This window comes from Trachemys scripta, chromosome 10, assembly GCF_013100865.1.
Source record: "Trachemys scripta elegans isolate TJP31775 chromosome 10, CAS_Tse_1.0, whole genome shotgun sequence".
NCBI classification, from domain to species: domain Eukaryota; kingdom Metazoa; phylum Chordata; order Testudines; family Emydidae; genus Trachemys; species Trachemys scripta.
In genome coordinates, this window is record NC_048307.1 from 9,351,754 (window position 1) to 9,375,864 (window position 24,111).

The window sequence follows — 24,111 nt, forward strand, 5'->3', positions numbered from 1 at the left end:
TTTCTTTTGCTTCTCTTTTTTACAGTGCAAATATTTAATAAAAAAATATAAAGTGAGCACTGTACACTTTGTATTGTGTGTTGTAATTAAAATCAACGTATTTGAAAATTTAGAAAAACATCCAAAAATATTTATAAATAAATGTACATTGGTATTCTATTTTTGTTTAACAGTGTGATTAATCATGACTATTTTTTTATCTAGTTAATGCATGTGCTTAACGCAAAACAAATTGTGATTGACAGCCCTAGGAAAATCTATAATGCTCAACACTACCCATTAATCAAATGTAGTATTACCCCTTTACTGTGTTCCACTGTCTTCTGCCCAGCTTCAGTAACAGACCAACTACAGTAGAGACCTCCTTCCACAATAATGATCTCAAGTAATTTGATTTCCATTAACTCCTCTTTGAACTTATTAAGCCAAATCTCAAAAAAAAGTACATCTTTAAAGTGCCAGTAGTACTGACAAGGACTCTCACCAGATTGATGGTGTCAAAGACTTGCACCTCTCCGATGGCCGCACTTCCTGGGTAGGCCAGATAGCAATTGTCATTGTTTATTGACAAGGCGCACAAGCCTATGAAGGATAAGCAAAAAAGGATTAGAGAGGCAGAGGCCAAAACTTACCCATCAGAGGTTTAGTTCCATATTCAGATCAAGTTACAAAATATCAAAATTTAACTCAAAGCCGGTGTTCTCAGAAGGGACTTAAATGGGATGGGGGCTGGACAATCTTGAGGCCAACAGCCACCAATTTAAAAAACTGATATATCATTTTAAGACTGAAATAGTAATTCGAAAGGGAGAGAAACTGATGAAGAGCCAAGAATTTCCTGGGTTCACAGTTAGCAATACCTAAAACATTATCCCTACAGATGCATTTTGCAGTGTTGCAATGCAAATTCCGGTGACATCCTGCTCATTATGGTTATTTCACTGTTCAATTATGATCAAATCTGGCTAATATCCCTAGGAAATTTTTCACCTGAACAGGAAAATAAGGTACAGAAAAAAAAAGTTTCACATAGGATGGCAGAGGTTTTTTTTTTTTTTTTATTTGTGATGGTATGAATTCAAAGAAATTCTCAAAAATCCCCTTCGTGTCATGGTGCAAGTTCAGCACCCATTGAATCTGAATATACTTCAGGGTTTAGCAGCTAACTCCCACTGTCAAGGGGGAATAAAGATTCTATTGAGAGCTCTACACAATTTCCTATAAGAAACAGAGTCGCACACAATGGAAGACTTTACATTCCTTGCATTTCTTAAATTAACTGAGCCCCTAGATAGATATTCACCAGCAGGGTTGGGGGGCGTCTCCCTGATTGTATGCAGCACCTTCATGTCTCGTATGTTATGTATGTACAGAGACTCTTCTAGGCATACTATCAGCCTCTAGAGAAAGGGGAGAGGAAAATAAAGACAAAATTAAATATATTAAAAGGAATTTGTACAATTTCTTACAGATTACCACAAGCTGTGTCCAAAACATATTAGGCAATTTTCAAACACAAAGGCAGAAAGTCCTTGCCCAATTCAGTGCTAGTCATTTCTGAATTGATAGGAAGAATTAACATTAAGCTGAGACAATCTACACCTCTTTATAAGACTGTCCTATACTGAAAACTTATAGGGGCATAGCTACATCAGCTAAGGGTGTAAAAACCCCACACCCTAACTGACTTAACTATAGCAACATAACTCCTAGCATAGATGCAGCTATGTTGACAGAAGGTGGCTTCCTTCTGACATAGGTAACTAAGGGCTAGTCTACACTACCTGCCCGGATTGGCAGGTAGAAATTGCTCTCTCAGGGATCGATTTATTGCATCTCATCTAGACGGATAAATCGATCCTCGAATCGACGCGTGTACTCCCACCTTGTCAGGAGGAGTAAGCGCTGTCGACGGGGGAGCCGCTGCGGTCAATTTGCCGCCGTCCTCACAGCGGGGTAAGTCAAATAGGATACGTTTAATTCAGCTACACTATTTGCATACCTGAATTTGCGTATCTTAAATCGATTTCTCCCCTGCCCCCCAGTGTAGACCTAGCCTAAATTCAGGGAGTTGGTTGTTCCTACACAGACATAACTCCGCCCCCCGTTGGTGTAGTATGCATCTACACTATGATCTATGCCGGTAGAGTCTCTGTAGCGTAGATATATGCTTATTCTCAGCAATACCCAACAACTGAGTTACTTGCACACCCTGGGATTTAAGGTATATTGTCTAACTAATACAGCCCTCAACCCTACAAAAAGACTCAACAACTTCCACAGTATTTCCCATATAGAAAGCATTAAGTTTAAGGAATTCTCATGTAGTTCTTGAATCAATTATTGAAAATGATGTTCTGGGGGATGTTTTACAACAATGTTCATACTCAACAGACTTTAACACAAATGAAGAGGTTAATTGCCTATACCCTTCCAGGGCTAGACGCAGGAAAGTTAACATTAGCAGTTTCAAACTATTTTTTGGCACCAGAGGGAAATAGTACTTGGCAGGGGCCATACCCCCAGCCTGTCAAGAGACATTTCTAAATCCAAACATTACTACTTACCTGTCTATTTAGTTTGACAGCCAGGATTGTATTGGAATAGCTGTAGTTGCAAATCTCAGTCCCCTTCTTAAAGTGGCAGACTTTCAGCTTGCGTGGGGCTTTCAGGCTAACTATGGCCACCAAGCTACTGGAGAACAGCCTCTCCACGATGCACACATCTTCTGTGTCGGCTAAGGAGTTACAAAAGGGAAAGGGAAGTAAGAAATTCCATGTTATAGAAGAAGTACCCTACAGACCACAAAAAGTCTGAAGCCAATCCACAAGAAGTGAGAACAGACTATAATCTTAATTTGCGAACAGAACCCTACACACTGAATTCTGATTTACAAAGCCCCTTCTTCAGATGCCATAGTATTTTACATGTTTGTAAAATGTGAGGGTATTTTTAAAATGGGTTTACTTGTTATTTGTGTAGACATTATTAATAGGATACTGAATGGGTGCATCAAAACCTCATAAAAGGAAAGAATCTTACATTGTGTGATGTATAGTGAAATGAACAGATGACTGCCTAGATAAATACTAGATAAATTAAGTACCCCGGTGTGTGTGTGAAAAGCTTTATGATGCCAAGTAACCTGGAATTTATGCACACATCTGCATGCAGACAGAAAAACTATCGTACACAAGGCAATTGGTAAATTGGTTGTTCTGAAACTATAAGGGCCACTGGCTTTTCCCATGCCACTTTCATTTTTCTGAGGTCTCACATCTGAAAACTGAACATCCATGATCTCAAATAGCTGTAAAAACTGACATGAGGACTGAGCATCTGGATAATCCACTGAGCCACAGAGAGCAGTGACTCCTTCTCCCTGCTGGATCAATAGTGGCATTTTCTAGGACAGTTGGCTGTATATATGCATTTAATATTGAAGTGGAAAGAAGAAATGAATCTGTTAAGCACTCTCCCGTTCAGATACTTATCAGATGCCTACAGGAGTTCTAGAGCTGTAAATAAATATCTGCTAAAAGCCTGGTGTTCCATTATAGACTCAGTCAAGATAAGCTCCTTGAGCCTTCCTGCCTTGATCCATTATTGTAAATCTACCATTTCAAAATCAATATTTGGATTAGTGCAATGCTGATGCTTGCCAAACAGGAAAACTGCCTGAGAGAACTATTTTCTGAGGGCTTCAGAGGCATCCGTTGGTACAGTCAAGCAATTGATACTCCTCATCAGCAAAGCCAAAAGTTGCCTGAAAGACTACCAGTATATTTATCCATCCAATCTGTCTAGCATATGAACACATCCAATACCCTACACACCTGTTCAGTATGAGTGAGTTTTTAGCTAATTCATCTAGCAATTTTTTTTCAATTTTTACCTGAAATATTTAAAGAGGTCCCGGAGTAAGATGTGCATGCACTCCCTACTTCAAGAAAAAGTCTCAATACCAAAGCTGCTGAAGGAAGAGTTTATACCAAGTACTTTTCATTATTAAATGCAACCTTAATAGATGAAGGATCCTTCAGTTTTAATCAAAATTTCAGATTAACAAGAGCATCAGGAGTGGTATTTAACTTGTTAATGGCCTTGTAACAGTTCAAACATGTTTACACAGAAATAAGCTTCCATCCAAAGTATGAGAGAAACATCAAAATAGTTTGTTTAAAGCAGCCTTGTAAAATTCTATTCACCCCCTTTTCTGAGCCAAAGTAGTGGTGTCTTTTTTTTATTAATTATTATTATTATTATTATTAAAACAGAGGAACGGGTGATTAATTTTTCAACACAGGAAGAATTAGCACTTAGTTTTTGTGCCTGGGCTAGTAAGTTTTCAGTCATGGTTTAAAGCAGTGGATCTCAACCTTCTTGATGTGGTTGACATGGGCAACTTTTGAAAAGAAAAAAAAGTCAGACCAATCATTTATTAATATATAATTTTAATATGTCAGTTTATCACAATTTCAAAAATGATTAAATCTAGAGAGGTAATGATGCATTTAGACTTTAAAATACAGAGGTCACTGCTTAATGTGATCAGTTTGGTGCAAGTAGTAACTGACAGTACAAGTTACAGTCTTCAGATGTACTGCCATGCATTCAGAATGCTTCATAGCAAATACACCATTTTTACAAGAGGAAAGAGGAGGAACAGAAAGAACCTAGCTGCTCAGGGTGACTGTTCCCTCCTCCCCTCTCGTGAAAAATGAATCAGCTCCTCCTTCCCCCGCCCTCCCCTGGCAACCCAAGACCTGGAATGAGGGGGGCTGAGAGGTTCCCACCAGACCTGCCACTCCCCCAGGCCTGGGAGCGGGGTTGTAGAACTTTCAGAACACCAGAAGTGTTGTCAGGGGCCAGGATACATGTGGAAGTGTCATCCTGCAGAACTGATGTGGGGCTTAACGGAAAGAGTACAAGTGATCGCGGTCAAGAAGGAAATGACCGGAACTTCTGGCAGACGGCAGATGCAACAACCATTAAGGGGACCACTTCACACATTACCCCACTCTGTGTGCTCTCAAATGGTCAAAAAAACATTAAGAGCTAGGGCAATTCCTTCAGTCTCACAGTAAAGAGCTAAGAGACTGGAGTGAGAATCCTGAACAGATGGTTATCTATATAGAAAGGAAGATTTTGTGATGGGCTTTAATGTAGGTAAGCACTTCAAATACCCAGGGTGAACCTCAGTTCCTAGTCTATATTCCTTTGCATTTCTTCTCACAAGTGATATAATCCCTTCAATGATGCCAAGTCACACATGCGTGCTACTGAACCTCTAGTCAAATAACTGTCAGGCTATACAGTACAAGATATGTCTGGCTGAACTAGATTAGCAGTATTTTTAGATGCACTAGGTTGATGGCTCAGTACTGAAGCAGTTAATCCCATCCACCCTTTTAACCTTTTCTAGTCCTTGTTACTTTCTCTTACCTTAAAAAATTACAGGCCCAGAACACAAATCAGATACAAAGCACTTTAGCATGACGTTCAAAATTTTTACAAGAAATACAAACTTTGAATCAAATACTGTAAAAACAAATTAGCTAATTACTTTGGGTCACAAAATCTGTTTGATAACATAGGAACAACAGGCAGAACAATATGTAAATGGCAAAGGGGAGGGGGAGAAGTGTGATGAAAAAAGGCATCCGTAGTAGGATTACAGCATCATCACTACAGTATGTAACATCTAAGACAAGAGTTGGTTAGAACCATCTAGGATTTTAATCATCTGTATTTCTATCGCGTCTTTCATCCAAGAACATCAAAGCACATTACAAGCATTCACGAAGCCTAACATCTCTGGTATTTGGAGGGGTGAACAGAGCTACAGAGGTTGTGACTTACATAAAGTCACAGCACAAGTCCGTGGTGGGAGCCAGACTCCCAGTTCCCCTCCTCTAACCACCAGATGCACTATTCAAGAGGCGAAGTATGTACTTCATTTAGGCTATGTCTACACTATCACTTTTGTTGGTCAGGAGTGTGAAAACCCCCCCACACCACTGACTGTCATAAGTTATAACAACAGAAGCGCTGGTGTGGGCAGCGTTATGTTGGCAGGAGATGCTCTCCCACCGACATAGCTACTGCTGCTCATTGGGGGTGATTTAATTATGCTGACGAGAGAGCTCTCTCCCGTTGGCAGAGCGGCTACTCGGGAGACCTACAGTTGTGCAACTGCAGCAGTACAGCTGTGCTAATGAAAGGTCTCTAGTGTAGACATAGCTTTAGTGATCTACTTAAGAGTTTGCACAGTTTAATTCTACAGTAGAAAAATTCAAGAGGTACCAATAGAGGATATGAATAGCACAGCATGGACACAACCATTTAGGACCAGAGTCAAAACTGGCTTTAACTTCTACACTAGAGAAACCCTAAAATGCATTTCTGCAGGGTTAAGCTACCCTGTGCATAGGGTGTCACTATGTATAAGTAAAATTAACATTTTGTTAAATCTGTTGCCAAGTCATTAATTATTTTCCCTCCAGTTATTTAGCAAGTAATTATACATACACAATGAAAATATCCTGATTTATTCTTTACTTCTCTATTGCAGGAATTGCATGCTCCGTGAGTGGAGGTCAAGGCAGGCTAGCTCACAGCAGCTCACCAAGCTATCACTTTTTATTTTAAAAAAAGCTGCTAAAGCATGGAGTGCAAGGTAGATCTTTATACTCACAAAGAAAGCTTTCAAAATGTGAACAGAGAATCAACTAATGTAGACAGTTTAAAACAATCCCAAAATGTGCTGAGAAGCACTGTGGTCCACTGGATAGGCCAGTGTGCTAGGAGTCAGGAGATCTAGTTGCACTGGTGCCGACTTTGTGATTTCCCCAAGGGTGCTGGAGCTCTGCTCCACCCCAGGCCCTGCACTCACTCCTCCCCTTCCCCCAAACCGCCTCTTCCTGCCCCTGCTCCGCCTCTCCCCCCCCCCCAGCACCTCCTGCACACCGCTGAACAGCTGATCGCGGCGGGCGGGTGGCACTGGGAAGGAGGGGGACGAGCTGATTGTGGCCCCAGCAGCAGGCGGGAGGGCTGGGGAGGAGGGGGAGAAGCTGATCCAGGGGGCTGCCAGTGAGTGTTGAGCACCCACTATGTTTTTTTTCCATGGGTGCTCCATCCCCAGAGCCTATGGATCTAGGTTCTGTGGGAGTTCTGCCAGGGATCAACTATGTGACCTGAGGCATATCTCTGTGCCTCTGTTTCCTGCATCCTTGGTCTGTCTTGTCTATTCAGATTGTGAACTTTTGGGGGAAGTGACTATCTTATTACGCATTTGTACAGAGCCCACCACAGTGGGGAACCCATCTCCACTGATGTCTCTAGGTGGTACGGGAATAAAAATGAATAAGTATTAACTTTTTGTCTTAATGGTATGTTAACTCTGAACTCTATTGCTAATTTAGATGTTAACATTATCAGCTGACGTCACTGCCTACAGTGCAAGAATGTTCGTATTATGAAAATCTCTGTCTATAGTCGAGCATGAGTGGTATCTCAAATGAGTCGAGCTTAGAAATGTACCCTTTATTAAAATATTCAATTCAGCTTCAATCTGTTGGAATAGGATGGGGGTGAAGAGAAGGGGACAGGAAGGCTGCAGACATTTCATTGGTTTTGGTGAGGAAAGCAGAAGCTATTAAGCAGCAAGACCTTGAAGTATTCTCTTTTTACAACTTGTCCCTGTAACAAAGCAACTGGGATGCAAAACAATGCCATAATTAGCTTTTTTTTTTTTTAATTAAATAGAGTAAAGGCTATGCTAACTGTGGTCACCTGTCCTAATGGCCAGGAAAAATTAAGACCCCATGAGATCTTTTCCACATAAGTCACATCACTTTATGCAGTAACAGATTATGGTGGCCAGAAAACACCCCTTCCTTTGGTGACTTACCAGATTTCACAGTATGCCACCTATGTCTGCAAATATATATATAAAACCTCTTAGCAGTCCAACTGTTTCTTTCATGTGCATGTGATAGTTCACGATAAAATTAACTAAAGCCCCAGCCACGACTTTCAGTCAGCCTTTAGAAAAACAGTGAGACCTGACTTAATCTGCCAACCACTCTAAAGAGGTCCCCCCTGCGCCCCTCCCCCCCAAAATAGAAAAGGACACTTACTGCATTCATAGATCTGTTCCAGTTTGTCCACAGATGACAGGGAGAAGAATTTGTAACCTGACTTACTGCCAACAGCTAGGGACCTGCAAAGAGACATCAGATTAGTTCATTAGGAACAGAAACTGAATAGACTGTCAATAGACTAGAAAATAGCAAGTTTCAAAACTCTCATTTTGTGATCAGCTCAACAGGAACGATAATTAAAAAGCTTGACAGAAAAATTAACAGGAGGCATTGAATACTCAGGTTCTCTCAACAGAGAGAAAACCAGATCGTTTCAGCATTTGCCCCAAATGGGAACTCATGTTTCACATTTTTAACAGGGCACACAGCAGCCTAATTTAAGCCTGCAACCTGAAGCAATCACACTAGTGATTTCTTCACCCCATTCTGTACCCCAAACAAAAAGCTTTAATTTAGAGTTAAGGTTGCTTAAGCAATGTAACCCAGTGGAAAAATACATAATTACAACACCACCATTAAAGAGGGCCTGCAAAGGTTTGTTTGTTTGTTTTTTTAAATAAAGCTTGGGCTCATTTTTTGCTTCTTGACAACATACAAGATCTTTTCCTACAAAGTTTCTGCCAGTTTTTCACCTGAGAAGTTATGGAATGTCAATTCTGGTTTGGCTAAAGGACTCTTTGAGAGTCTCCGAGTTGTTAGCTTTCAATATTTCAACATCCGTACCATTCTGTATCTTTAAATACTGGGTTTCTTTCTCCAAAATGCTAGCCACTGATGTTAAACAGATGTTAAGAACAGAACAAAAAGTTTTAAACAATTTGACTTAAGCCCTTCTCCCTCCCTCCGCTCAGTTTGCACTCTTAGCTCATAATGCCATTGCATTAATTTTCCCGAGTCTTCAAGAATAGGACTTGAATTTTTAATATAAAGAAGCCACAGCAGAAAAACCTTTAACGGCTCATCTTTCAGATCTTCTTATACATCATAAAACAGCAAAAGATGACATGCACAATTTGTCTCCCTTTTCAGATCAGTTTTTAAATCACCATTTTACATAAATATCCTACTACTCTTATAGTTCATACATTTCATTAACAATGTGAACATGTGGAAATTCAGTTTGTACATTCCAGCAACCTGAACTCTGACCCACAAGCCATACAAACTCTTTCAACAGATTTATCACCAAGGCTTGAAAAAGTCACTCAACTATAAACCCGAAGACTAAAGCCTATTAGCCAAGGTGAAGAATACCTGTGTCACCATCACTCTAAGCTTGCAGGCCCTTGAAATTTAAATGAATACAGTACACTATATTTAATTGTAAAACATTAACAATTAACTTTCTCATTGATATTCTTTTAAAGGCAACTTACTATGTCTCTTGGGGCTTGTCTACACTGCCCGCAGGATTGGCGGGCACCGATGGATATAGCGGGGGTCGATTTATTGCATCTAGCATAGACACCGCAGTAAGTAGATCTAAGTACATCAACTTCAGCTATGCTATTCACGTAGCTGAAGTTGCGTATCTTAGATCGACCCCAGGCGGTAGTGTAGACAAGCCCTTGCTCTCGTTATGCTTTCCTTTCCTGACTTCAAAAGTGAGCTGTATTTAAGTTACAAGGGTTCCAAAAAAAGTTAGACTTCAGCCCTGAAGTTTCAATAGGAGCCATTTTTAATTCCTCTGAGCTCTCAAACTATTAAACAAATTTAAATCCATCTTCCTAGAAATTTAAACTTGCAGTGTAAGTGATGTAATTTCAGTTAAGAAAACATGCTTTCCTACTTTAAAGGATTTTAACAAAACCAAAAAAATGCAACTGCCAAAAAACTGTCACTACCAACACCTTTAACAGTTTTGTATTTAAGATGTCTGGGAGAGGCAGCAGTAGTAACTCTCTTCAGAATCAATAACATTCTTATTAAGTGAGATACCTTTAATACAGATACGAGGAGAGTATAAAAAGTTTAATTTCTTTTTGTTGCCATTGTTCTATGAAAACACCCACAAACACACTAAATTTACTTTTGACAACATTGAAAATATGTTGGCCAAAGAGCAGATTGCATCCAATAAATGTATGGGATTTCTTTAACCTTTATAAGGATGGGTCCAGTGAATGTTTATCTGGATTCCATGAAAGCATCTAAGATTGTAAATCAGGAATGCAATGAGTTCAATTCTTCAGCTGTGTCAGACACCAAGAATTTCCCTTAAACTAGAGAGACAGGATACAGTCATTTGATATAGAAAGGCAATGCAAATCTCACTTCATGAAAGCACACAAACATGTAACTGGCTTCAAATAAATGGAGTCACGAAGCAGAGTTACAAGGACCCAGTATGATTTCCCTCATGGGCAGTTTGTTGCTTCCTAGTAACAAGTTTATAGAGAAGTATCTCATATTTCGTATGCAACACCTCATAACTTTCTGTATTATATTTATACATCTTAAATGGGCACTATAGCAGATGGTTGTATCACCATTCCATTGACAGGTCCACACACACCAGAAAGGGTAGTTCTAGTTTGTCGTCATTTGGATTACCTGTCGCTCCTGCTCCCTTAAAAAAAAAAGGCTTTAAATGTTAAGGAAGCAGGATGGATAAAAATCAATGATTTAAAAAAAAAAAAATTGATTTTTTTGATAAAATGCTTTTTGAAGAAAAAACCCATCTAAAGATAAAGAGACATTATAGCTCAGATATCTCGTCATGGAATAGGGATTATAAATTCTAATTCTATAGTATGAGACAATATATTCATGTAATTGTTAAGAAAAAACTTTTGTAAATGAGGCCTGGTCTACACTTGGGGGGGGGGGGGGGTGTTTCGATTCCGATTTACCTCCCGTCCTCACGGAGCGGGATCAATGGCCGCGGTTCCCCCATCGATTCCGCTACCGTCGCTCACTCCGGTGGAGTTCCGAAGTCAATGGGGAGCGCGTTCAGGGATCGATATATTGATCCCCCGATAAATCGATCGCTACCCGCCGATACAGTGGGTTGTCTGGATGTACCCTGAGTTTCAATAGTTCATGGATTAGCGACCCAATTTTATGGGGTTTCAGGGGCTTCTGTATAGATTATTTAGGTTAATCTTTCTATGTACCAAATATGACTCAGTGCTCAGTCTAGAAGATTCCATCAGAAATGCTTAGTTTTGCAATTCACAAACTGTGGGTTTGTGTCTCCAGAGATAACAGGCTTGTTAGCAGCAATTTTTTATAAATAAATAAATAAATATAGAGGCAAGAAATAACAGACCTCAACCCTATTGTCCCTCTGCAAATTTGTGTACACACAGTCAATCCCTTACCTCTCTCTAAAAGTGCAAAGTTTCAAAAAGTTCAATGAATAGAAGGTTGTTGGGGGTGGAATAGATCTGGACAAGGAGAAGTCTGGAGATAAATGTGAGACGGGAGGGACAGACAGTGGAAACAAAAGTGAAACTGAGAAGCATATTCCAGAAGTCTTTCTGAGTGTAGCCTTCATTGATTTGAGATCTACCAGACCATCCTCTCACTAGCAGGGAAAACCTAGAACGGCAGCAGGCCGTAAAAGAGACCCAGTTTGGGAATAAGAACCATTCAAGAAATATATGTTTGCTAATGATGTTTTAAAGAAAGTCACAACAGTGAACTGGTGGAAGTCACTTAAGCACTTGGATTCAGAGACTGTTGAAGTGATAATCTCACTTTTAACAGCAGTAGCTTCGTCTGCCTGTGTAGAAATAATATTTTCTTCCTTTAGACTAATTCATTCCAAATTGAGAAATTATTTGGGACCTGAAACAGCAGGAAAGCTTGTTTTTCTTTTCCAGATTATCAACAAACAGGAAAATGAATGAAGACGACTGAGTTGGCTGCAGAAGCCGATATTTTAAATTTCTCATGTTGACCTCACTGAAATAGTCAATTTAATTTTTTTTTAATATTTCATTTAACTATTTTAGTTAAACAATTTTAACAAAAACAAACCTGATTTTAAAAACTTGAATATTCAACTAAATTCAAAAATTCATATGCTTGTTTTGTTAAAATATTATGTTTGCTGTTGAAGAAAAAAAATCCAGAATATAACACATTGTTGTTTTAGTTAAATAAAACAATTTAAATGTCTATCTGGTGATGTTTTCCTCCTAGCATGGCAAGAAAATCCTCCAAATACTATTGATTAACCTGTTGAATTGGAGATAGTTCACCTCCCAATGACTTCATAAATATCTGCTTCAATTACTTTTGGTAAATGAAATAACCAAACAATCATTCATTTTCTGATATAGCTGTAAAACTAATCTGAAAAGTTTTCAAAATAAATCACTTTAAAATGTATAGTGTGTACTTTCTAAAAAAAAAAAAAAAACCTATCTCTGAGTTGTGAAGAATATGTATTAAGATTATAACAACTAACAAGAATACACTTTTATGTAGAAATCCATGATTAAATCAAGTCTTCCTGAGTAGTGATTTAAATCAAATCCACCCTGTAAGGAAGTAGACAAAAAAAAACACAATGACCCACCTTCCCAAACTGACACATTTCAAAGACGTCATGGTTAAGGGAGCTCAACTGAAATTTGTGGGTAGGCAACATACTGAGTGGTAAAATTGTTAGAACAAAAAACAAACAAAACCAAAAGTCAGAGCCAGAAGAAGGAAACCATAGAGCTGTCCTCCCATCACCAGGTGGGGGCCTGGAGCAGAAAACTGTCTTATTGTATCTTTCTGGGTCCACAGTTTGCAGGAAAAGTCACTAAAGGCTTGTCTACATGGGAAAGTTTCACGAGTAAGTCTGGTATAACTCCCTTTGTGGACGCTCTGGGTACATCTACACAGCAAAAAACCACTCAAGGCAGCAAGTCTCGGAGCCTGGGTCAACTGACTCAGGCTCAAGCTACGGGGCTAAACATAGCAGTGTAGCTGTCTGGGCTTGGGTTGGAGACTGAGCTCTCAATCCTGGTAAGGGAAGAAGGATCTTCGAACCTGGTCTCCAACCTGAGCCTGAATTTCTGCACTGCTATTTTTATCCCCACAGTGCAAGCCAAATCAGCTGACCTGGGCTCTGACTCGCTGCCACAGGGGATGTGTGTTGTTTTTTGCAATGTAGGCATACCCTCTTATTCAGGAATATGAATGACTTTTTCAACTTAGCTTAAACCACTTCCAAAGTGATGAAACAAAGAATAAGGCGCTCGTGTACTGGAATAAGAATGTCTGCACAAGGAATTTCAGTGGTATAATTCTACTGGTTTAAATTCACACCCTGCCTCATACTGGTATAACTTCCCCCAGTAGACAAGCCCTCAAACACCAGAAATCACTGTCTAAATGATCCCATCCCATGGTGAAGACTAATCATTTTGCCAAGCAAAGAGTAGGATTCCCCCAATTTCTGAATAAAATAATATAAGTATGTGGAAGGGTATAGGATCAATAATCCATTATGCTGGTGCTCACATGAGCAGCAGCTGCCAAAAAGAGGGTACAGTACAGCAGGAATTTAGTTTATGGTTTAGGCGTTATGTCCTTTCATTATTGCCAATATTCCCAAGTTAGTGTGAAATTGAGAGGTTTTTTAAAGCAGTTATTGATTTTAATATGTTAAAATTCTCTTACACATTATGCTACATGTTGTAGGTGTTTTTCATATATCCTAACTTGGTATAAGTGTCCTCCATTAGAATTTCTTCACATATATTCTATATTTTCAAGTTATTAATAATAAATTATGTACATACTGTAAACTAGTCTACTCCATAATTTGCACACATACAGCACTCTCTCCTCGCTTCTCAAAGACAATTTTATAGTATGAGCAAAGAGTTCATTACTTTTACAAAATGCAGCTTTTTTACTAGTGTACTATGTATGCTCATAAATTATTACAATTACATTTGTCAAAGGAACAGAGTACATTTTGTGATGCAGCATCCTTTCCTTCCTCATTTTCTCCCTAATTTCAAGATTGTCATTCACAACAGGTGTCCCCATCCTCAGTGATAATTACTTTTAATTATTTCTGGGTATATATATATTGTATAGGTCAGTGGTTCTCAAACTAGGGCCGCCGCTTGTTCAGGGAAAGCCCCTGGCAGGCCGGGCCAGTTTGTTTACCTATCATGTCCACAGGTTCGGCCAATCGCGGCTCCCACTGGCTGCGGTTTGTCGCTCGAGGCCAATGGGGGCTGCAGGAAGTGGCTTGGGCCGAGGGACGTGCTGGCCACCCTTCCTGCAGCCCCCATTGGCCTGGAGCGGCGAACAGTGGGAGCCATGATCAGCCGGACCTGTGGACATGGCAGGTAAACAAACCGGCCCGGCCCGCCAGGGGCTTTCCCTGAACAAGCGGCAGCCCTAGTTTGAGAACTACTGTCATAGGTGATCTGCAAAGGGCTAAGCAATTGACTTGTGTCCTCTCTTGCTTCTACACTACAAATAAGGAAGGCCTTAAAGAGTTCTCTTTGGGCTCTTTTTTTATAAATATGTTCTCTTCCTCGCTTTTTTACATTAGACACTCAGGTCCTGTCTAGCTCAGAAGACATTATCCCAGGGTAAATTTTCCCCCAAAGTCTAACCAGTTGCAGCATAGAAAAGGCTCCAGCAGCCAAAACTATATGTTAATAACTTGTTTAGTTAAAACTGCTTTCCTAATACTACAGCCTGATCTACACTAGTGCCCCGATCAGTTTTAAAACCAGTTTGAATTTCTGGAAGAGATTTCCTTAATATAGACCAGGCTTATGATGAAAGAAGAACTAGTGAAATGACATCCAAAGAACGAGTCAAGAAATGAAAGTTAATTGAGGAAAGATTTTTAGTCATAACTGTTTGAAAACAAATTAACACCAGTTTAGCTTTAGTGACCAATAAGCATTTTACAGAGATATCTGATAAATAGTCAAGACCATCACCCTTTAATTAAGATGAGAGTTTATGATACACGGACTCCAAGACATTTGATAGATCCTGCAGCAAAACCACGGAAGACCAGAATGGACATTCTTGATATTCGTAATGTTTTTAAAAAATCCTTTCAGGCTCTCTTTATATATCATAAAGCAGCAAAATAAGGGCAAAGTTATTTAAATTTGCAGATTACCTTTAAAATGCAATGGCAAGTTTGTATACTGAAATGTGTTTGTATAGTTAAATGTGTGATTGTAACAGCAATTGATATTTGCTTAGACAGTGAGTATAAAAGATCAAATACTTTCAGAAAGGCTGGATTTGGGTTTCAAATCAAATTATTCACTTCCCTATTGTAATTCTGTAGCGTTATACTGAGCAGTAGAATGGAGGAAGTTGAGACAGATCAAAAATTGAATTCTGAACACAAAGCAGACGACCAGCTCTTCTAATTAGAATTTCAGACGATCAAGAGTACCCCTTTCAATTGCCTACTCTCCCAGGACAGCAGAATCAGGAAGTGTTCGACATGTGACTTCCTCTCTCATGTCTGCTCCTGATGACATTAAGGAGATACCAATGGGGTCTGAAGAAAATATCTCTACCCCCTCACCCCCCAATTTTCCTTCTGGCCTTCAACCCTCTTTGACCAGAAGGAAAGTTACTATAATGTGTGATCCTGAAAGACAGAAAAGAGAGCTCAAACAGAGGGAAATAGAGGACAAAGAGGTGAATGCACAGTGTTCCCTGCAAGTATACAGGCAGGAATGCAAGTGTTCTGAAAGCTGAGGGAGGAGATTCCCAACAAGTATGGAGAAGCAAATATAGGACAACTTTTGTTTACCTAGAACATCAGCAAATTGGAGCATGCTATAATTTCAAAAGTGTAAGCTTTTGCTACGAATATAGAATTAAGGGAGGTTAAGGCAAAAAGAGAGCTAACAAGACACCAGGATAGATTAAATTTATAGACTGATAATTGGTTAATGTGATTCAGTGTATAGTAATGAGATTAGGGATGAAAAATATTTTGATGGTGCCTGTCAGTACCACTATAATTAAAAAAAAAAAAAAAAACAGGAGTACTTGTGGCATCTTAGAGACTAACAAATTTATTTCAGCATAAGCTTTCGTGGGCTGCAGCTCACTTCTTCAGATGCATAGAGTGAAAAACTATAATTAAAGTTATGTCAACATTTTCATTATAAGTCCTTCCTCAGGACTTTATTTCTTACCTGGCATTTTTTTTTTCCAAAACCTAGATAATGTTGGCATAATTGTCTGTCCAAATGGAGGAATTTATTTTAAAAACAAGAATTACAATTAAGATCAACAATTTTAGAAAAAAATTGGCGTTATTATTCAGCTAGTTTAAAAAAAAAAAAACAAATTTCACAGGCAGTCTAATGTGAAGTCTTGGCTTTCTAGTACAGATTTGAAATAGCAGAGGCCTCAAATTAAGCTACTGCAAAGCATCATTTCCAGACAGTTTCACCAAATTTTGTCACTGCATGTAAATTACACTTTAATTACAAGATTACACACTGTAACTAACCTTAAATTTTCATGTGAAAATTCATACCCTGTGGAAATTCATATAAAAAACTTAAAACCACAAAAGGAATGTATTAATCTGTTCAAAAACAAGCACAAACACTCCCTTCTGAACCTACATATTTAAGATTTTATATTTTGGGATAGGTTATGTTATACAGCACTCAGATTGCCTGCAAGCTTCCATTACATAGCAGTGCTAATGCACCAGAATCCTGATATACAGCCCCCTCCAACCTGTGCCAGTCTTTCCTAATCAGAGAATACCGAGTCATGCTGATTTATGCAATAGTAGATCTAAAAGGGAAATTGACACATTCAGTGAAAACTATCCCAAAAGGAAGCAGGAGAAAGAATTCTTCTCATTAGAGCATCAAAGGTGTGCATGGGTAGTTTTTAGGCAAAAATCCCAAATTCCAGCACCAAAACATTCCCAATCCAAGACAGACTTTGGGTGTTGAATAAAACTAAAGCCATGTGCTCATTTTCTGATAAAAAGGCAAGTAAAATCTTTGTGAATTGTGCCTAAATCACTAGAAGGTACTGTGTCACTACACAAGGCACCTGTGAAAGTACTTTTAAAATGCTATTTTCTAAGAAAGACAATGAAAAGCAGGATACCTACCTGCTTGATTACATCCTGGAACTATGTTTCCTTAAACTGAAAAACCCTATGTAACACTACAGCAACTTGTGTATTGGCAGTATTCTTTGAAGTTCCAACATTCCAACTTCAGTAAGTATGTACCAAGTGCACCTACAGTAAGGTATGCTTGTATTTGCCGCCTACATAATGAAACAATTAATTGTCCCCCTAAGGACAGCTCTTTCCCATCTTCTTCTACCTGTCAGATCATTCTTTTCCACAGAAATCTGGAACTGTATTAAATTCAAAATCTTAACTTCTGGATTTTATATGCAAACACTAAAATACAAGTTAACTGAGTAGTGCAGTAAATTTCCAATACCTTCATTCAATTTTAAACAAATCTATTTACTTAATATTTATAACTTTAGACTTAAAACACATCCTGGCTACTAGATCCCTTATGACACACTGGATCAACATTTCATAAGGGAATTGCTTTTTCAACAGAAGCCTTTAAGATCTGCTGTTTTATATACCGAGGATGTTTATTTTTATATATCCACTTCAAGTTGGGCCAGCTATCAATAAATCTGCTTCCTAATTAAAGAGTAAAGTTTTTAGGCTTGTCAACTTGGACAGCATATTTTAACTTCAAAAAAGTTAGATACTAGTCCTTTAAAATGGTGATAGAAAGAGGTGAAGAAATCATTTCTAGTTTATTATCCTTTGACTTGATTTACCTAGGGGTGACTGGTAGAAAAAGTTGTGTACTTAGTATCAAACAAAAAATGTGCATACTCTGTACACTCAAGTGCATGCCGAGCTGAATAAGGTACACAATATGATGTCCCAAAAGAAGCTGCAGAAACACATTTAGTTTGAAACAACATACAACAGAAAGTTTATGATTTACTTACAACATGCTCGAGGCTATTTTTCCTTCATATTATTAGATACCCTCCCCCTAAATCCCTTGTTCCAAGTCTATTTGTATTGTTTCCCTGCACTATTCTCAATGCAAGTACAACAACCAAGTTCACAGTATATCCTACTCTTTCAGAGGATATGGATGTAGTAGTATTTCCATTCATTTTATAAAGCCACCACAGAGAATCGCCACTGCTTTCACAATCTCAGTGGGTTTTCTACACTTAGCAATACGTGCTGAAAAGGGATCAAGAGACTTGAGGCTGCTGCAAGGAAAAAAGAGATTTGATTTCTTACTGTTCATTTGTAGATCTACCAAAGAACAAGTCATTAAAAAAAATAGCTACTCATACTCCCAACCCCAGATCCTTTCCTCTTACTTCCCAAGATGAACTCCCCTCAATGTCAGATTTCCCTTTGGTTATTCCCCCATAAATCTAATCTCTTAACCATTTACAACAGCGCAATCCTCCTCTACATAATTCATATCACCTCTACTTTCTCTTGTTACCCATATTTAAATGGAAAGTATTAAACTTCTGTCAGACTTTCCAATGTTATTCTTCGATATGTATGGATTTTTTCTCCCCACCACATCAACCACCACTTTCTGTGGATTTATATTATGCATCCAAAACAGTATTTCACAGCTAAGGAGACTGAGACGCATACACAAAGCTAAAACATTATGTTACAATGGACATATAATTCGGGAGATAAGTGTGATGTGGAGTGTATTACCACCCGCTAGAAGCCAAAACACAAGAGAAATAAGTGACATTTTTAAGGAGCATGTTGTTCTTTATGAAAAGAGGGTGCCCATGCACTTTGAGAAAAACAAGACACTGAAGGGAGCATCTGCTAATGAAGTATCTCTGAAAGTTATTGCACATTATTTCAACACCACAGAGACAGGGTTAAGAGAAAGTTACCTGAAAATACAACCACAATGAGTTGCAAACCTAAGCCTCACTAACTCCTTAGGGTCCCATCCCGCAGTCTACCCAAAACACTACCTTCTCCTAGAGAATGGGCACCAGAAAGTGAACAAGGGAGACATCCAGGGGAGACCCAAAGGGAAGAGCACATCTCAAGGATAACAACTAAAAGAAGTATCAGAGGGGTAGCCGTTTTAGTCTGGATCTGTAAAAAGCAACAGAGTCTCCTGTGGCACCTTTAAGACTAACAGATGTATTGGCGCATAAGTTTTCGCGGGTGAATGCCCACTTCGTCAGATGCACGTGAGGGTAACCACATCACAGACCAGGCAAACTTTGTGGCGTTAAGAGGGAGAGCATGCTAAACATCCCTACTTGTATGTTACCCTTCAAGATTGCATATGACAAACTGGGCCTTATGCCTGCACCTGCCACAGATTTACTGCATAACCACAACAAAGTCATTTAACCTCTCCATGCCTCAGTTTCCTCAGCTGTAAAATGAAAATGATACTGACCCAGCTCTGACAAGCACTGCAGTCTATGGACCAAAAGCACTTACAGAAGCATTATCTTAAGAGCGGGGGAACTGAAAACAGAAGTGCATCCTTCTTGATCCGAACTGGGGGAGTGAGTGAGGGGCTCAAAAAAAGGCAAGTATCCTATCCAATGGGGCAGAAGAGTTGGATGGGGAGCGAGCTGGGTGCTGGAACACTTTGCACAGTGGAGGTGCTGAGAGCCATTGAACCAAATTGTAAACCCAGTATAAGATGGAAACCACTTCACCCCCCGCACTCCTAGCTCCAGCACCGCTGGGAGTGAGGGCTGTGGAGGGGGCGCCCTCCAGCAATAGCCTGGGGGGGGCGGGGAGCAAGGGCTGACGAGGAAGAGGGCACACTCCAGCAACAGCCTCCCAACGGGGGGGGTGTTGGGGGGGGGGGGGGAAGCACACCCCCGCGGGCAGCGGAACAAGGCGGGCTACGCCCCCCCCCCGGGGACGAGAAACAGGCTGCACCGCCCCCTTACCCAGCCCAGGCTCCCGCCGCAGCCGCCCTCCCCCGCCCCCAGGTCACGGCCGCTGCCAGCGACACCCCGAGCTGCTCCCCGCCCCCCAGCTCGCTCCGTCACCCCCCCCCCTTACGTGTTGTCCTGGTTGAAGTTGGCGAAGAGCAGCTGGCCGGAGCCGGCCTCCCCGCTCTGACTGGCCAGGTTCATGGCGCCTCCCTGAGCGGCGGGACCCCCGGCCGGCCGGCCGGCGGGGAGCTTGGGGGTGCGGGCTCAGCCTCAGCGGCTCCGGGCCTCGCTCGACTCCGACCGCCCCCTCATCCCTTCCAGCGCCTTGTTTACGCTCCGCTGGCCGGAGTCCGAGCGCGCCTGCGCCATCCCGCCCCCATTCCCCAGAACCTCTCAATCCACACAGGCGCTGTCGGCTCTCCGCTACCGCCCGGCCACCGTACCTTGGTGCGCAGGCGTTTGTGCGGGCGGCTCGCGGTTACGTTTGAAAACTGCGCAGGCGCTCGCGGGGCACGTTGCTAGAGGGCGGCTCGCAGCTGTCCCAAGCTAAGTGGGCTCTGGCTGGGTCAGCGGATGGATGGGAGACGTGGCGCGCCGCAGACCCTAACGAGGCTGTCAGTTATGGGGGCACCCTACCTCTGTTTCCCTGCCTGCTTCTTAAGGCTGGGATGGGTGTGTTAATCACTGCATGATGCTCTGCTCTTAGTGGGGCCCCTGATAACACCTGCTCAGGTGGGTATCCTGGTGGCTGGGATCCCATGACTAATACCCACTGAACAGGTGCCCTGGGTTCTATTTCTGGCTCTGCTACTCACCTGCTTTAGGCAAGTCACTTTGCCTAGGGTCACTATCCACCTTTTATTTGAAGGGGCCCTTATTTCATTGGCCCCACGCTGGGCCTCCGTTTTCCCTCCCACTCTCTTATATAGTTTTTATGCTCCTCAGGGCGGGGGCTGTCTTTTCCTGTGTTTGTACTGTGCCTGGCACAATCCGGCTCCAATCTCCGGGGCATGGGAAGGGGTTCTAGGCACCACCAGAATACAAGTAATAGAAGCCCATCTGGGTTTCTAACATGCCAGTGAAGAACATCCAGGTGTGTACACCCTGGTTTATTGAACTGTGGGATCAGGAATTCATGTTTACAACCCCCCCCCCCCCCCCCCCAGTTTTCTAGATAGCTTCCTAGACCTTGCTAAAATTGTGGGAGGAGCAGTTTCCCTCAGTGTTAACAGCAGCATTAATAACCAGAGTTAGCTCTTGTATAGCCATTGTCATTTGTAGGTCTCAAAGTGCTATACAAAGGACAATAGACATTACTCCCTTTTGCAGATGGGGAAATAAAGGCACAAAAACTTGCCCAGAGTCCCATGATAGTTCAGTTGCAAAGCTAAGGATAGAATTTAGGTATATCAACTTCCATGCTAGCCCCTGGTCGATTAGACCACAGCGATCATCTATCAGTAAGATGGGGCTTCATTTTCTTGCCATAATAGTATTCACCAGCTCAGCTGCAGCTCTGGAGTCTGTCCTATTCCTTTGCTTTTTCAGTGGCTTCTACTATGGGCTCGTTTCAGGGCCTGAACACTGGTATGTTGGCAACCTCTAACGTTAAAAAATCATGAGTTAACTCACCAAAAGTCATGATTGAAAATAATAATATTTTAGTTCTTTTTCTTTGTCTTCCGGTTTTTGAGGCTCCAGAGGGGGCAGGGCCTAACCCCTGCTAGCAGCCCCAGCAACCAACACCAAGGTGGTACACCAGGGAGGGGTCGCTACTTTGCGACCTGACACACACTCCCCTCTCCACCCCACCACCCATTGCAACCCAGGAGGCTGTGGCTGCAAGAAGAGCCCTTGGTGGCTGCATTTGAGAAACGCTGGCTGCATTAGAGGAAGCTTCTGAGTTTCCAGCGAGGTGCTTGCTTTTGACCCAGTGTTTTCAGCTGGGTTAACTAGAGCACAAGGAAGTCATATGACTTGTCTGAGATCACAAAGTGAGTAAATCACCCAGCTGGGCTTAGAAAATAGGGCTGGGATGTTCAGAAGAAGGAGACCACAACTGGGGCCAGGTTTTCAAGAGTGCAGCACGTCAGATGCATGTTAGTTACTGAGCCCTTTCAAAAATATGTCCATTAGTGTCAGCGTATTTGGTCACAGGAAGAGGCAAAGCTTTAATTTGATGTCCAGGCCTACCTGGTTACATTCCCCTCCCCCACATTCTGTATCCCTGCTGTATCCTTTCCCAGGCTGCAAGGCTGTGGACTGGTCAGGGAACTCCCCCCTTTTTCACTGCTGGCCCTGTTGCTCTTCTGTTTCCAGATCACTTTGCAGTTGGTGCAGTTCATCTGTGTGTTTGGTTTCCCCCTTCCTGTTTTGGTGCCATCGTCAAACTTGAATTAACACCTAAAGAAGCTGTGCACAGGGCTTGCTTTTCTGAGGGCAGGTGGTCAGTGGAGTCTCTGGAAACACCAGGAGAGTCCTGGACTGGGCCAGTATTGGCAGGTGTAAGGCCCAGTGTGTCTGGTTGCCAGACAGCGAACACCTCCACCCAGCAGTAGCTGTAAGCAGCTTGCAATCCCCTATTCACACTCCACCACAGACCCAGGCCACAGGAAGTCCTGCCTCAAAGGGTTTGACAGACTGCAGCCTCATGGTGCCTGATTGGCTCCCCACTCTATATAAACCCAAGGGGTGTTCCAGGGAGTGTCCAGGTAATGGTGTGGATTGCTAGCTAGCTATCTGCCATGTCCACACAAACTCCCAAAGTTGACCTTGGCTCTGACTTGGACCTTGATTCCTGCTTGAATGCTGGAATACCCATGTGGACCCTGGTACCCGGTATTGACCCTTGACCTGTCTCTGGCTCTGCCCCTTGGCCTAATTATTGGCTCTGCTATTGACTCTGAACCCTAGTGATTGTTCCTGCCCACTGAGCTCCCGCCACTAGCCCTGCCTACCTTCATCCGTGAGCCTGAAAACAGGAGGTATCAGTGATTGAAAAATGTAGGAGGCTCCAATATCATGGCTATCTCCATGGACCACCTGGAACTGTGGTGTGGAATACCAGGGGGCCCACGGTTTGAGAACCATTGCTCCATTATTAGCAATAATCATTATTTATATTACAAATAACCAAGGACGAGGCCCCCACTGTGCTAGGCCCTGAACAGCCACATCAGAAAAAGACACTCCTTGCCCCAAAGAGCTTACAGTCTAAGGAATTGCTCTACTAGCTTAAGGATCCGTGTGGCATCTTTCATTAAACCAGCTTTAGCCGGGCAGACTTAAAGCAGTATTAAAGACCTTACAGGTCTGGTTTATCGCTCACTGACCTGCTATCTGTTCTCCGAAGATGGTTTCCTTCCTGCCCCTGCCAAGGTGATTGATTTTACGCTGCAAGTCCCCACCACCCCTCTGGCATGCGTTCTGATCCACTAAATTCTGCACGCAAGTGCTGGCAGTGTGTTTAAATGTGCCGGTAACCTGTAAAGCTCTCTTTCTCTATGGCAGCTTCGGGTCCTTGCTTGCTTCTGTAGTATGTATTATTTATCAGCAGTAGCTCTTTGAGATCTCTCAGCTGATCAAACCTGTCACCTTGCTTGTTCTTAGGCTATGAGAGCAGTGAGACAAAGCGGAGCAGCTCTGACCTCCTGGGACGTGCACGATAACACTCCTGACAAGCAAGACATGTGGCAGGGAAACCGCTGAGCGAGCTATTGTCTTTTTCAGTTAGGATTAGTGAGTCAGAGGCAAGGAAATGTCTCCTTTTAAACACAGCCTCAGGACAATGAGTGTCATTTGGATGGGATGGTTTTAAAATATTTATGGCTTGTATTTTAATACTCTGCCCTTCTATCCCACCTTCCATCCAGGGGTTTTGAGTCACTTCACAAGTACTAATTAGATAAGCCTCACAGCACTTGTATGAGGTGGGTAATTAGCATTACCCCCATTTTACGGATAGGGAGAACTGAGGCACAGATTGGTTAAATGACTTGCTTGAGGTCACAGAGTGAGCCAGTGGTAGAGATACAGTCTCCTAACATCTAGCCTTATGCTTTATGCACTATTATTA

General features: G+C 41.6%; 1 protein-coding gene across 1 annotated transcript in view; it reads right to left on the reverse strand.

The window, feature by feature from the left end:
• The window catches only part of WIPI2 (WD repeat domain, phosphoinositide interacting 2), a 40,050-nt gene extending 19,618 nt beyond the window's left edge, over nt 1-20,432 (reverse strand). Inside the window, exons 1-5 of the mRNA XM_034782907.1 lie at nt 20,164-20,432; nt 8,142-8,224; nt 2,568-2,737; nt 1,304-1,400; nt 485-582 (exon numbers count right to left, since the gene is read on the reverse strand). Coding sequence (XP_034638798.1) covers nt 485-582; nt 1,304-1,400; nt 2,568-2,737; nt 8,142-8,224; nt 20,164-20,237 — 522 coding nt within the window. The 5' untranslated portion in view covers nt 20,238-20,432. The remainder of the gene's footprint in view (nt 1-484; nt 583-1,303; nt 1,401-2,567; nt 2,738-8,141; nt 8,225-20,163) is intronic.
• Between the last annotated feature and the right edge of the window lie 3,679 nt (nt 20,433-24,111).